The sequence below is a fragment of the Pholcus phalangioides genome, unplaced genomic scaffold (genome assembly GCF_987345545.1).
Source record: "Pholcus phalangioides strain wild (caught in Gottingen) unplaced genomic scaffold, Ppha-v1.0 ptg000022l_1, whole genome shotgun sequence".
NCBI classification, from domain to species: domain Eukaryota; kingdom Metazoa; phylum Arthropoda; class Arachnida; order Araneae; family Pholcidae; genus Pholcus; species Pholcus phalangioides.
In genome coordinates this window covers 21,844,903-21,860,518 of record NW_028301615.1, presented here as the reverse complement: position 1 = coordinate 21,860,518, position 15,616 = coordinate 21,844,903, and the positions used below count along the sequence as shown (strand labels likewise).

General features: G+C 35.5%; 1 protein-coding gene across 2 annotated transcripts in view; it reads right to left on the bottom strand.

The window, feature by feature from the left end:
• LOC149069997 (chromosome-associated kinesin KIF4-like) overlaps nt 1-15,616 on the bottom strand; it is a 48,454-nt gene that overhangs the window by 1,389 nt on the left and 31,449 nt on the right. For both annotated transcript variants that reach the window (XM_089249504.1, XM_089249505.1), the window contains exons 17-26: nt 13,551-13,695; nt 13,284-13,363; nt 12,968-13,171; nt 12,715-12,801; nt 12,514-12,591; nt 11,794-11,874; nt 11,518-11,658; nt 10,230-10,280; nt 5,203-5,346; nt 954-1,057 (exon numbers count right to left, since the gene is read on the bottom strand). In XM_089249504.1, coding sequence (XP_089105630.1) covers nt 954-1,057; nt 5,203-5,346; nt 10,230-10,280; nt 11,518-11,658; nt 11,794-11,874; nt 12,514-12,591; nt 12,715-12,801; nt 12,968-13,171; nt 13,284-13,363; nt 13,551-13,695 — 1,115 coding nt within the window. The remainder of the gene's footprint in view (nt 1-953; nt 1,058-5,202; nt 5,347-10,229; nt 10,281-11,517; nt 11,659-11,793; nt 11,875-12,513; nt 12,592-12,714; nt 12,802-12,967; nt 13,172-13,283; nt 13,364-13,550; nt 13,696-15,616) is intronic.

Genomic DNA, 15,616 nt, shown 5'->3' with positions numbered 1-15,616 from the left:
TTCCACCCGAGAAATCTGGAGTAACCTCCATTCAAAAAGCATTTGAATTAACTGAAATTAATTTGTACATAGGTGCAAATTCGCAGACTTGAAAAATCTGTAGTTTATCACATGATGAGATATTTTGCACCCATTGCAAATATTAAAAGAAAAAACTGGGGAGTTTTAAAGATTGCATGGGATGATGACCAGTTTTCCCAGGATGTTCCATATTTTTAGCTATCCCAGAAAAAAAAAATTATGACTATAAATATGAATATCGTATCTTGAATATTTTTCATAGAATTTGTTTTAATCCACTGTGATTTGGAGTGGCATTTTATTTTCAACCAGTGGCGATTCTAGAAATATTTGGGCAACTTTTGATATCATAATAGGTGACAATTGAAGATTTCCCATACGTTATATCCACATTTTCCATAGTTTTCACGAGATATCATGGTCAGCCTGGGATTGCAAAGACTGAAAGAGAATTTCCTTTGGGGATTTTTCCCATTCAAGCAAAGTACAATTGAGGATTTGTGATTTTTATATGAAGGAACAGAAAAATTGGTAGAATCTGGTTTCAAACCAGAATATTTTAATATAGCTAAAAATTGGAAAGCTTCCATGTCGAAAGCATTGATACATATACCATAGGGTGGGGAAGCTGTGAAAAATTAATCCAGGGCTTGCTAGAGGTCCCATGATATAGATTAAAGAACATACAATGTTTCAGCTCAAGTGGCAGCCATCATTTTGAAAGCCAATACTTACAAATTACACATATACCAAACTTTCAGCATCTGATGACTTTTTGAAACTAAGGTGACCAAAATATGGAGTTTGTATCCTTAAATCATGGTGGCCCAACAGTCAGTAAAAATTTCTTCAGGTATTTACACATATAAAAGAAGACTGGTATAATGCAACAAAATATTTGATCACTTCAAAAAACCACAAGCACAACTTACTTATCAACTGAATTGTTGCTTATCTCTGTGAAAGCTGTGCGTAGATTAGGGGAATTGGTACTTTTCACAAATGTTCCATTGAAAATATCTACGTCTTCACTAGACTATGGAAAACGAGAAAAAAAAATTTCAATAAATACTTCACAACACACACAGTTACACATCAACATATAGTCTTAATAAATTTTCATTCAGCCACTAAGGATATTACTCATGTTCTGTTCACAATGCTGCAAAACGTTCACAATATCATACAATAGGATGAATAAAAACAACATTCCAATTTAAAGTTTCAAATCATCTGACAGAGAAACAAACTGATATTAACAGAGGAATTTTCATTATTTTAGTTTGTCAAACCACAAAACTTGAAGGGAAATCGCCAGTCCTCCGTATACTGTCCCCAAGGTTTTGAACAGTACAGCGCAAAAGAAACCATGGTATTTACCATACTGTCCAAAACTCATGTCATGCCCTCCAAAACCTCTGCCTCAAAAATTATACATGAAAAATGAAAATGAAAGATAATATATATAACCAAATAAAAAATTGTGTGAAAGTAAAAACAGTCATTATAAACAGTTACATGACTGATATTAATTTATCAAACAGATTTTATGAGCTTCAAATCATGAACTTGTGGCAAAAGAAGCTAACACACCAAAGACAAGAATAAAATCATACTTTGTTTTAGATTACACAGGGCAACCATGAAATTGTGTCCAACATGAAAATATGCAATTCCAAATGATTTTTGCTGAACACAGATATCATCATGACAAAGTTTTATTGGTTCTTGTTTTTGGGATATTACCATGTAAAGTGCGAAAAAAGTGCTTGTTCGTGGACAAATTGAATGTGCCTCAGACATGAAAATACATGATTCTGGATTTGTTCTTCATTACCAGCTAAGGATGAATATCACAATGAAAAAATATCAGAAATATTGCCATATTAAGAATGAATGAACTATAATGCTCTAATATATTTGTTTCTATGCATTTCTGTTGTGTTGTATTTCCATGCATTTTTATCCTTACAGTGGCAATCCTGAGATAGTTCAGGTTCTTAAATCTCTCAAAAAGGGTAACCCAGAGCCCAGATACTGTTGTAAGCTTTTGTCTCTTGATAACATGCCCTCACCTCCCATCCTGTCAATCAACTGCTATAACAGAAAGAGGAGAGAAAGGATGTTTTTCCTTTCCCTTTGAGGTTATATACGATTATGCTTACAGCACACCTAACAAAAAACAAGTTTCCCCCCCCCCTCCTTGTTTTGAAATCACTTAAAAGATTAATATTGTGCATCTAAATACTTGTGAGTTTCTATATATTGATGTTAATATAGTTTTATTTCTGTATATTAATGTAATAAAAGCAGGATCCAATCCAGGTTTTCTATGGTTAGATCCGTGTTCAGCACACCCAATTATTTAGAAATTGACTGTTTTTATTCAAGATGCAAATAATTTTTCAAACTTTGTTGTCTAGTGAGTGTTGTGACAGATTTTAGAATTGGACAGTTGCTTTATCTGTTTGTGGTTTCTTTCACGTACCATAAACGTGGGCTTCTTTGGCCCTGGAACCATTCTTTGGATGAAAACGATAAAATAATAAAACATACTCTAATTACTATAGAAAAAAGTAAAATAACTAGTTTTTATAGTTTTTGCAAAGTAGCGGTAACTGGAGTACAACGGGTTATTCATGAATTGCCAACTAGATAGCAACAGTGTTGGTTTTGTATTTTTTTAACTTCAACAACATCATAATCTTGGCTTAAGGCACCCTCCCCCTACTCCCTATGTACTTCAGTGGCAACTATATAGAATCAACAGAAAAAAACTCTGGATATAAGAATCAACCGCTTATAAAAATGATTGAACAAAAAGTGATTCTTATAAGGAGGTGGCTACTGTATATTTGTCAAACTCTTTTATTATCAGAAAAGAACTGTGTTTTCATTTCATATTATGTCACTCTGAAGCTCTATATTATCTCAAATTTTTTTAAAATATGATAGTACTCTATATTTTAGAAAAAGATATGACATACATATTTGTTATGGGCATCATTTTCTCAGCCACCTCTTTGGGCATTTTGCCTGTTATGGCATTGTATTTGTATAATTTAAAAAAAAAACCCACCACAAACTGCCATTTGTCATGTCATATTTTGCCTATCTGAACAGGGTTAAAGTTTTGGACAAGACACATGGATTTTATTGTCCAAAACTTAAAAAGGCTAAAATAGGGCAAGGAGAGAAGTCAATTAATTTTCTCCCAATGAAAGTAACATGTTCAAAATATGTTTCTAACAGATTTTAAAAACATTTTCCTCAACTATCAGAAACCCGTCCAAATACTGTCCTTAAGTGCCCAAATGTGACATAGAAACCAATCAAGTTTTCTTTGAAGATAACAACATACTTTGAAGCTTTCTAATCCAAAACCTTGCCAATCTTGACTTTCACAGATACTGGACAGTTGGAGCGTGTTTTGAAAGAGTTTAGATGGTGTACAGCCCAGACAAAGTCACACGCGAGCACATGAAAAACATTTGCTATTTCTGATACATAACTACTGAACTAAAGTTTGATGAGAGGAATCTACTTGAAGCAGCATTTCTCAAGGTATGGTCTGCAAAGATAAGATAGCTGATCTGAAGAGACTTAAATACTTAATAAAAAATGAAAATTATTCAAGATCATCTTAATAATGATATTTACATAGGTTTTAATAAAATTTCAGGCCTACATACTGCAAGTCAGTGGTTCTAAAAGTGTTTCATGGCTCCCAAGGGCATTGCCAACCTTTGTTAGAGGTAATCTGTTGGTACAGATGTGTGCCTTGGGGTAAACCAAGAAGCTATCCATACATAGAATAAGACAACCATAAATATTTTTTTATGTGGATATCGTATAATATTTTGCCATTGTATATACAGTTTTCAGTTTTTAAATTACATTTTTAATTAGGGGTTGCTGTAGTTTAGAAATATGTGACACCCATATTTGTTATGGGCATCTTTTTCTAAGCCACCTTATTGGGCATTTTTCCTGTTGTGGTCTTGTATTTGTATTTACTTCTGGAGAGTCACGGCTAGACATCAACTGCAACAAGGGAGCTGTGGGTGGCAAAAGTTTAAAAACCAGCTGTTAAAAGGTTCATTGAGCTTTTATGGTCATTTTAATCGTCCAGGGGCTAACAGACTGAGAAACACTAAGGTAAGCAAATTGTGGTTATGCCTGTTCTTCATTTGAATGGTTCTAGGAGTGAACAGAACCAGCGTTATATGTATTGTTAGAGATTGACATCTAGCTATAGAAAGAGAATATCTGAATTCATGGAACTGAATCATGTCCGATAACCATAAATAAGGCAATTCGTTACAAGCGATATTTTTAGCACTATTTTGGTATTCCAGGTTCACTGGAATGGAAAAAAAATTGTTAAAACTGATATTTCTCAATATTTGATTGTTATAAGCGGGCTTGACCAGTACAATAAATATTTGTTTCCATGTCATATTTTAGCACTTAAGAATCGGTTTTAGATAAGTTTGGTAGTTAAGGAATTAAGGACAGTTTTTTATGCTTTCACTCAGTTTTAATTTTTGTATATTGTTCTTAACATTTTAATTAATTAGTTTTAAATATATTACTTGTGTTATTATGTGATATATTCACTTTTTGATATATTGGGCAATTTTGTACAGTGAACTCCATGTGTCCTATCCCAAACACCAATCCTGAATGTCACTCCTCACAACCAAATAAAACAAATGTCACAAGTGGGGAAGTTTAATAATGAGCGACATTAAAAGTGATGGGCACTTATACAAAGCACAGAATGTATTGATTTTAGTTTGCTGGGTTGCCAGCAGTGCAAAATGGTGTGTATGGGAGGAGAGGTGAAATTTATTCGGTTGCCACTGGAATTTCATTCCTTTAAAAAAATTTCTCTTATGTTAAACTACATTCATTTGAATGATTGCAACTCAAGTATTCATAAGTTGAAGAACATTAGATTAGAATACCAATTTTTCAGAGAGAGACATGGAAGAAAAGTTACTCAGAAAAGACTATGAAAAGTAGATGCAGGTCTAATTAGCTCTTATGTGCATAAAATGGCAGCGGAGTGACAAAAATTCTGAAATTACTGAAAGCTACTCTGGATGAAAAATTAAAAAAAAGGTAATTAAATATAAGTATTTAATTCAAACACAGAAAAACAAAAACTGCACTAACATCTGACCCAATGCTGTCCCTGTTAACACATTTTTGAGAGCAACATCTGCAGAGATCCCCACATGACTTCCGGTTCTTCTTGCAACTACACCGATTGCTTCCACAACTCACTTTACATCCACAACCTTGAGCAGAAGTAGAAGCCTAAATAAAATTAAAGAAGCTGATGGAACTTAGATATTCATTGCATTTCAATCATTATTACAATATCACTAGGACATATCGCATACTGGCAAGAATAACATAACTCAAAAATTCGTGAATTTCAGTCAATTCCATATTCAAAACAAATTTTTTTTTCTCTACAAGTCAATAACATTGACATTCCTGTAGTTACAAAACTGTCCGCTAAGCAGTAAAAGTCTCACTCTAGTATAGACAGCCTTTTGTATTGAAAAAGTGAAGTTTATTTTTGTAATTCTGCAATTTTAGGTTTTTGGGTTGTGCCATTATTCTTGATAGTGTGCAATATGTGTCCCACTAAAAAACACCAATGGGACACGCCCCAAAGCAGAATGTGCCGAAATTTGCGACGTACGTCGCAGAACAATCTGGAAGAATTTTAAGAATAGTGTAGAAAAACGCTATTATGTACACTCATTGCCATAAAAATTTGCGCACCCAGAAGAAGTCGTCAAAATGAAACAAAATTTTACACATGTAAGTACTACGTTGATATAAGTAAGTGATTAGAAAATCCAAGAAAAAGGATCATTTATTGCAGAAAAAAGTACAGATGAACAGAAGTTTTAGTACTCTGTTGGACCCCCCTCTAGCGCGAATGCACGATGCGATACGAGCGGGCATTGAGGCATACAAGTTCCGTATGATGTCCTGAGACATCTCGTTCCACAGTTGCTGTAAATGCGCCTCTGGTTCGACCAACCTCGTAGGGTGTCCAACTTGCCGTCCCAAATGATCCCAGATATGCTCGATTGGTGACAAATCTGGGGATAGAGCAGGCCAGGGAAGGGTGGTAATGTGGCGGAGGCAGTCTTGTGACATCTTTGCTGTGTGTGGCCTAGCATTGTCTTGTTGAAAAAAGGCTCCTGGGAGCCCTGCCATGAGTGGCAACACATGTGGCTGAAGGATGTTATGGACATGTGGCTGAAGGATGTTATGGACGTACCGCTCGGCTGTCATTGTGTCATGGATCAATATTAGGGGTGACCGTGTATCGTAAGCAATGGCACCCCATACCATGACACCAGCTGTGGGAGCGGTGTATCACTGTAAAGCGAAGGCAGGATTGAAGCGTTCACCACGGGGCCTCCACACACGAACACGATTGTCATCACTGCTGAAGTTGAATCTCGATTCGGCGCTGAAGACGATCTGGTTCCATTCCGTTGCAGTCCAATCCCGTCGTGCTCGACACCACTCCAAACGGAGGCGTTGGTGGGTGGGTGTCATTGGCAGCACACGTAATGTGCACCGCGATACCAGATGTCCTTCAGCCAGGCGCCTTGCGATGGTTCGGGAAGACACAGGATCCCGTAGTGAAGCTGCTGCCTGTGTCTGGATAGCGGCCAATGAGGCAGTTGGCTCTACGCGTGTGTTTCAGATGATGTGACGGTCTTCTCGACGACTGGTCTGTCGAGGGCGTCCTGAACCTGGCCGCCGTGTAAATGACGTCTCTTCTGTCCACTGGTCCCAACACCTCCTCACAGTAAAATCAGAACAGCCTAGTTGAAGAGCTACTCGCCGAACTGACCACCCAGCTTCCATCATCCCGATGATTCTTCCCCCATCAAACTCTGACAACTGCTCATATGGTCTTCGACGGCGGCGTAACGGCATGTCTACCTCAGCATTTCCTTTGCAAACGATTAAATACACTCCAGTAAGCTCTGCTTACCTGTTTTATACTCCAAGAAGAACGAAGTTCAACGCCCTCTAGTGGCATTACGCAATGCGCAATCACTCTGCATTTCTAATCATTTGCATATCTGCCCGACATGTACCTTCAGGCCAACTTTCGTTTCGATCCCACAATTATTTCTTGGTGCGCAAATTTTTATGGCAATGAGTGTATATACAAATTTTTACCGCAAAACATTTTCAGTCAGCTGAGGGCTCGTTGCAGAACATCGCAAAACATTCTGCTTGGGGGGGGGGGCACATATATTCCCTCTGATCTCTCCTCTGTGATTTAAAAAAAAATTCAGTACATTAATGATATTTGTATTCTAGTCGATTTATATAATTACAGTATTTTAACGTGTATAAGGAACCCCTGATTTTTGGGGCTTACAATTTGGAAAAAGTTGGAGATACATCTATAATACTATACATGTATAAGAAACCCCTTCTACTTTTGAGACAATTTTTGGCAAAAAGGGATTCCTTATACACGTTAAAATAAGGTACTTCTAAGAAAATAAAAATTGTAGTGAAAAGGTTAAAGCATTATGCATTTAGTCTGTCTGAAACAACCATTGCTGCAGTTGGAATCTTGGCAATGGGATAGATTTTGAGGCTTTGTTCTGATGTTTATGCTCTAGCTGCATTTTTTAAAAACCAGACCTGATCAGCAAAAAGCCCTGTAACTAGGTGTCAGGGCATTTCTTGTTAATAATGCCCTAGCGCAGTGCTTACTAACCTTTTCCGATGCTGCAGAACTCCTGTAGCGTCCGATTAATTTAGACATATATGATTACACATAAAATCCAAAAAATGTAGTGTTTTTTAAATTTTGCATTTACAAAATGAATAAATTAGAAACCGATAGTGCAAAATGTGTCATCCATGTAATCGTAGTAAAATAAAATGATCCTGCGCTTCGATTACAATATACTGACGGAACTCTGGGGTTCCACAGACTACAGGTTGAAAAATACTGTCCCAGTGTTAATACAGTCGATGCTCTTTATAATGACCCCATACACAATGATGAGCAGGATGAGTCCCAAATGCTTTCATATACAGGGCTCCCACTAAAAAATTAGGAAAAGTAGGATGGGGTACTCCCCACCCTAGAACACCATAATCATAGCATAATAAAAAATATATATTTTTTGGGAAAATTTTAAAATTATTATTTTTATCATAGCACTATTTCAGTATCCTAAGATTGACTTGAGAAAAAGCAAAATGACAGAAATGACTTGGTTATAAAAAACAATTTTTGGCCAAAATAGGGTACTAGCAACCATAGAGTTTTTTCTGTCTCTCCTGACATATATTACAATATTTTTTTGGAGTCTTCTACAGTCCAGTCTGTCAACTTTCATCGACAATGCACACAGCAAATTATAAAGCCATGTAAGTTTTTTCAGAATGACGCCCTTTTGAGACCACTTCCAAAAACACAGTGCAAAATGTGTAAATTACAAGGTCTGATATAAATAACTCAAGGTGGACCAGATGGTTTTACTACATTGTCTATTTCTTTTTTAAAAGGATTTGTTTAAATTTTAGTGTTCAATGCCAGTGTTATCGTTTTTGACACAAATGAAGCATTTTCATTTCTAGCTCTTTGCTGAGCATTGTAAATATTGTTTATGTCTTTGCATGCCCTAAAAATACAGAAGACAATTGAATGCTATTGGACATCATCAGTCACAAAACCTAGAATAGGCCTATGTACCCAACAACTTTATAATGCAAACTATTGTTTGACCTATACAGAAAATGTGCCTCACAATTTTGAATGATAAATGTTAGTTACTCTCCAAGACCATGAGAAGTAGTAAATACAAAATCATTTTTTAATCAGGTAAAAATTTTTAATGACTACTCTACTTGTAGAACCCATGAAATTAAGTAAATGAAAAATTACAAACCACCAAATGGTTCACATACACCCCCCCCCCAAATAACCTTAAAAAAAATACAATTTCTGCTTTGGCAGAATCATTAATTGCAATCTACTACATTTGTATTATTCTGCATTATATCGATGATTTCCTCCTCAATTAAAATGAATTAGGAAATTTTGTTGATAGGATTTAATAAAAAAGTAGGACAAAACCAAGAAAGTAGGATAAGTGGGAGCCCTGCACATAAGAAATATCCTATATGTACACCTTTGGTATAACGAACTCCCAAATACCACGTCCGTTTTCGACAAAATGATGGGGGGGGGGGGGGGTCATTATATTCAGTGCTGACTGTAATACCCTTATGAGAACTTCATTCAGAATTCAGTTTTATTTTGTTTTCCTCACTTCATATCACAGGAACATCTTGTGCAAAATGCACACTTTCTCCTATACACATAACAATGTCTAAATATTTCAGCAGGATGTGTTATTAGCTATTCACAATGTTTTATTCATTCATTAAACAAATATAACCTGACAGAAATCTAAAGATACTTCACCAAACACCAACTCTGGCCATACGCTATATTGCAATTTACTGCCATTAATGAGATGGGTGGGAAATGAAGGCGAGGTCTTTTTTTTTCAAACAGAGCACAACTCAGGTCTATCGCCATAGGCAATTTACTACCTAGTGAGTTGTGCCGGAAGTGTAAGTGTGTGTACCTAACAGTCTGAGTGCGTATCTAGTGTTATGTATGATTTTTCAGTGCTGCCATCTATATCTCAGAAGTGAAGTGAGTGATGTGTAGTGACTGAATATTTGTACTGTTTTGTAGGACTGTTGCTCTCTGTGGCGAGCCTTTTTAAAGGGGAGATCGGCTCGCATTTGCACCTTGAAGTTGGGAACCACAGAAAACCAACTTCAGCCGACCACCACTGTGGTGACGGTGGGGCTCGAACCCGGGTCCCTGCGATGCGAGTCCGTTATTATGACCACTCGACCACCACAGCGGCGAAGGCGCAGTCTATTGGCGGTAGCTCGTTAGGGAAAATATCGTATCTGTATCCTCCCTTTGGGTTTGAACATGGGACTGTGACAACAACCTTCACGGCGGTAGACAAGCATCTTATCACCATGCTACTTGGCTGTTAAAGATATGGCTGGAACCAATGATGCACATTTCATGTGTGTATGCAATGAACACATTCTTATTCAAGAGAAATTGAAGGAAAAAAACTTGAATTCAAAAAATAATTTACCTTTACTTTTTTTTCCTCAATGGAATCACCCTCTTGGGTTTTTCTGGAAATCTGCAGATAAAAAAAGAATCAGATATCAGGAATGTGGTTTTAATTACCTCATGTTCTCTCTCAGTTATTATGCCATTCTATACCAGAGGAGAATATACCAATAGCTTTATAAAAGTGGGTAGCTTAATAGCTTTTGTATTATTTTTTAAGTAAAAAATAAATTCTTCAACCCCCTAATTTTCTGTCAAAAACACGCTTTTGTAGCTTCTGTTCTGCCACTGACCAGATGTTTCTATCTTTTGTAAATGAAGTAGATATTATCACAAGATAACTTCTTTTTCCAGAATGCACATGACTCTATGTAAATAAATTGTACTGCAATATTTCTCATTATGGACGACAAATTACTCTATGAAACTTGGAATCACATGATATTGAACACAATTCAGTTCTCTATGAAGTAAAGTGGTTTAGTTTGGACTCAGTTTCAAATTGTTTTAGTGTCATTGGCACTATTTTAGCATCCAATGAAATTAACTCATCTCTAATTAATGTTTAGATATACTTAAGATAATCATAACAAAGTATATGTTGATTATTGTTGTTATTGCCAATGCAAGGCATGTGCTGATAGTGATCTCTACGAATCATTAGCAAATACATTTTGTCTGATGAAAGCCTGTCAATGTATCAATCCAGCTCTTATCTCATGCTGCTTCTTGAATTTGTTAAATTAACTTGACTTACAGTGAACGACTCATCAACACCAAGTCTATTATTGAAATCCAGCAGTTTCTCTTGCAAAACAGAAGATAGGAACTTAATGCTGTCTAACAGTAGTAATTTCCCATGTCCATCCACACATGCAAAAATTTTCTCCAACATGCCAAATCTGGCCTTTTTTAAATCAATCTTAGCACAGAATTAAATTTCTGTTTGGTTTCATTTTCAGTAACTTGGCAATCTTTTTTCTAAATTTAATATTTCATTTTGGTTCTTCATTTTTGAGTTTTTTCATTGGTGCTATATTTTTCCATTGAGACAATTCTTCCATTTGTTAGTGAGATTTGTTACACTGAAATATTGGAAGGAATACAAGACCAGCCACGCCCACACCTTGATCTGGCTAACTGGGGCACACAAATGGCCAGTCATTTATGAAGGAATCAATTTCTACAGCCAATGCAAGGAAGAGTTCTAGTTAAGACCAGAATGAAATATTAACCATTTAGTGCTCACATCTTACGTGGGACTTTAAAATTCTGTACTCCTGGTTATGAAAAACATATTTACTCACTCGTTCTTTCATTCTTTTGTAAAGTGGAGTTGCTCGCCATTCGGGATCCGCATTTTCATCATCAATTGATGTGTCAATAGAATCTTCCAGGTATTCTTCCATAATGCTAGCTTCTCTTTTGATGACAATGGTTTCATTTGCCTGAGATGATAGAGAAAAATCAATTCACAGAAAATGAACAAGCTACCAAATTAATCGCCACTGGCATTAATTACAAATTAACAAGCACTAAAGTTAAGTTTGAATTTAGGACAAAGTATTAAATGGATACATTACCTTTTTGTGAACACCATCTAGATCATAAATGTTGTTCAATAGCTTCGGCTTCGTTCCCTCAAAACGAGCATTTCTAAGTTGCTGAAAGAAAAAAGATAAAATATTAACTATTTCGGAAAGTATTCAATTTAGAATTTCTAGATTATAGTCATTCTAGAAAAAATATACCACATTCTCCTGTGTAAATAAAAATCTGAGTATTATACATTCCACAAAAAAAAAAAAAAAAAAAAAAAAAAAAAAAAAAAAAAAAAAAAAAAACCACCAGAATTTGTCAATACAAATTCTATACTATTGCATTTTATGTGCAGCTGCTCCCCCCCCCCCCCCGAGAGGTTGGAATAGAAATATTTCTTTAAATTAGTAAAAATAAATTTTTAGAAGATTTACAGAAGTACAATTTTTACACATGATTAAGAAGTTTTATCTTTCCTCAAGATTTGAGTATTGGTGAATGAAATTTGCATACACTAAGTATTCAAACAAGAATGTATAACAATTCATGTGTTTGCCTAGCTTAAGGTCCTGTTTTTGTGAAAATGATCCTTGATTTTATGAATAATAAATCATTTTGTAGAAATCCAAACAAATTCACTTAATTTTGTACAAAAGAAATGGAATGGTACATTTATGGTTTCATTATTTTGCATTATGTACAGGGTCCAGAAAATTTCAGCTTTTCCCTGCGATTCAAAGAAAAATAAGGGACGGGCAAGTTACCTCTCTCAAATCGTCAACTTCTTTACTTTTTTTTGCCAGTTCATCATTGAGGTAACTGAGACGAGTAATTTCACTCTCCTAAAATACGAAAAAAAAAGTACCAATTCAATAACAAAGTACTTATGATCAGTGAGAGAAAACATTATTAGCGTAAAAAAAAATTCCCATAAAGTCTCTAATATTTATAAGAACTTCTGTTACCTGAAACTTGAGACGTTCTGATAATGCAGGATCTAGTTCTGTAGAGCCATTAGTTGATAAGTTCAACTGTTTCAGAAAGTACAATGTCTGAAAGAAAATAATTTAGAGACGTGAGCTAGGCGTTATTTAGCAGATAACCAAAAAAGGGAAAAAATGTCTAGTCTCTTGATTGTATGGGTAGTCTCAGCAAGCTACCCAGAATTATTTTTAATTATAAATTAATTTACGGTAACATTAATAGAATTCTCCATACCTTATCTTCATTTTCTCGAATCAGACGAGCCATTTTCTCTTCATGATGATGCTTCATGTTACGCATCTGCTTATTAAGTCGATCCTGATTCTCTGTCAACACTTTCACTTGTATGGTTGTGGTGTTCAGCTGATTCTCAAGAGCTTCCACTTGTTGAGTGGATTTGGACGAGTTCAGGTACAAATCAAATTTTGCAGCAACAGCCTAGCATAAAGAAAAGTTTTGTCACGCACCGAAGTACTATACTCATAACCATAAGATTGTATGAAAATTTTAGCTTAGAAATCTAGAATGCAAAGTAAGAATGAATTCTCACCACATCAAAAAGCCATTTCAAAGCACATTTGGCTTCTACCATACTCTGTATCGATTCCCACCTGTGCTTGGTTTTCTCTTCTGCAAAAAATGATTTAGTTAAGTAAAAAATATCTGGCTAAGCAGTGAAGCTAACAGTTCATATAAAAAATATAAAGTATTAGAAAAGTCAACAAGTTACATTTGAAATGAAGTTACAAGGAATTTTAGAAAATGCTAGCAATTTCACTTTGCAAGAGAAACAAATGAAACGAATACATTTTATTACCTTGATCAGCATCAAAAATCTGTCTCTGTAGACTAGCAATCTGCAAATTCCTGATATCAAATTCTTTTTGTAAAGTGTCAATCTGTTCAGTTATTTCCCTCTCATTCAATGCATCATCTTCATCAGTTGAGTCGCCTGTTCGTTTCTGGAAATAATGTTTGTTAAATGCTCTTAGATATACAGAGATGATGAGAGTGGGATCAACTGAACAATTCCATGTTATCATCTTAGGAGGATCCATTACATTCTCCCCCCCCCCCCAGAATTTTCTTATAAAATGTGTTCCTATTGATAAATGCTTCTCCAAATTAGCATAATATAACAATATTTTACATGCCAATATATTTTTTACTCTAGTGTGTTGCTGCTTTATAAACACCACTTGAAAAATAAAGTTTTTCAAAATGCCAAAAATATTTGAATGACAGTCCTGACATGAGAAAATTGTATACATTACGATTCACTGTTTTTTTTTTTAAAGTCGAGGGCCAGAATTAGGGGGGGGGGGGTGAAGTGAAGGGGCAACTGCAGGGCAGCAAAATTTAGGTGGGGGTAGAAATTTTTGGAGAGAACAAAAACATTGTTATAAAATCATCAAATAATACAGTGCTAGGCCAGCTTGCAAGATCATGCCCCCCCCCCCCAACAAAAATCCCAGTTACGGACCTCGTGCCCAGGATTACATAAACAAAAAAGCAATAACGAACAAACAAACTGACGCAACAGTTGACATCCTCATTTAAAAGTTTACAGAGTGAATGCCATTTGAGAAGAATAGTGTAGGATGGCATTTTATAGATCTTAAATAACATCTCTTATAGATGTTAAAATCTAAATATTTAATATAATGTATGTACTCGTGCATAAGCCGAGTTTTTTTGTGGAAAAACTCATTCCTCAAATGGGGGGGAAGGGGGTTCGGCTTATACTTGGGTCAGTTTTTGATGAGAAAATATCAACCCCTGCAATCAGTAGTCATGTTCGTTTCTAGCTGTGTTCGAGAAACCGGCATTATTGGTATGGGATATGTTCAAACCCCACAGAACTAATAATGTCAAAGCTGAGGCAAAGAAATCGAAAACATCATTGGCCTTGATACCAAGCGGGCTAACGTCAATTGTACAGCCTTAAGATGTGAGCATCAACAAGCCTCTCAAAGTTTATTTGATGAATTTGTGTGTTGAATGGATGAGTTCAGATGATAAAGAAACTACAAAAAGTGTTGACTTGAAGAAAACTGACATTAGCCTAGTGTGCCAATGGGTCCACAAGGTGTGGAATTCTGCTTTCTCCGAAATTATCATCTGATCCTTCAAAAATGGTTGCATCAGCAATGCAATGTGGACGGAACTGAAGATGATATCCCCTTTGAAAGTGACAATGGCAATGACAGCCCAGATGATGATAAAAATGAAGATGCCACACCCCGTATGATGATCAGATGGATTACAATGAGCTTGGAGACTCGGAAGAAAGGGATTAAAAAGTTTGAATCATTTCCTATTGTACATTTCCACAAGCTATTCATTTTGCATGTGAAAATATACAAATTTTTTCCCCTTAAATGCGCAGATTTTTTCGGGTCAGCTTATACACAGGTTTTCAATTTATTGCGGTTTTGGTGGTCCTGAAGTGGGGAGTGGTTGGGTGGGGTCGGCTTATATACGGTAATTATAAGGTAAATAACGTTTTTGAGTTTATTTATTTTGTCTATTTTTAATTGAATTTACTTCATTTTCATTTACATACAATTTACAACATTTCAATTACATACAAGATTGTTATATAATTTTACATATTATGTCAATTGTACTTTTAGTAAGCAGAAACCTGTGTTCAACAAAAAAAGGAAAATCTCAGGCCCTTGCAATTCTGTTGAAGACAAGTTTTACTGTATTGCCATAGTAACAGTTAAAAAGTGCTTTGAGAGCATTATTGTATGGTGAAAAAGTGGTAATGACCATGCAACAATGTTATCAGGAAAAATTGTCAACCTAGATGGTGTATGTCTAGTACAAGCACAATGCAAAACAAAATATGTGTCAGATGGGATATATAAAGTATTA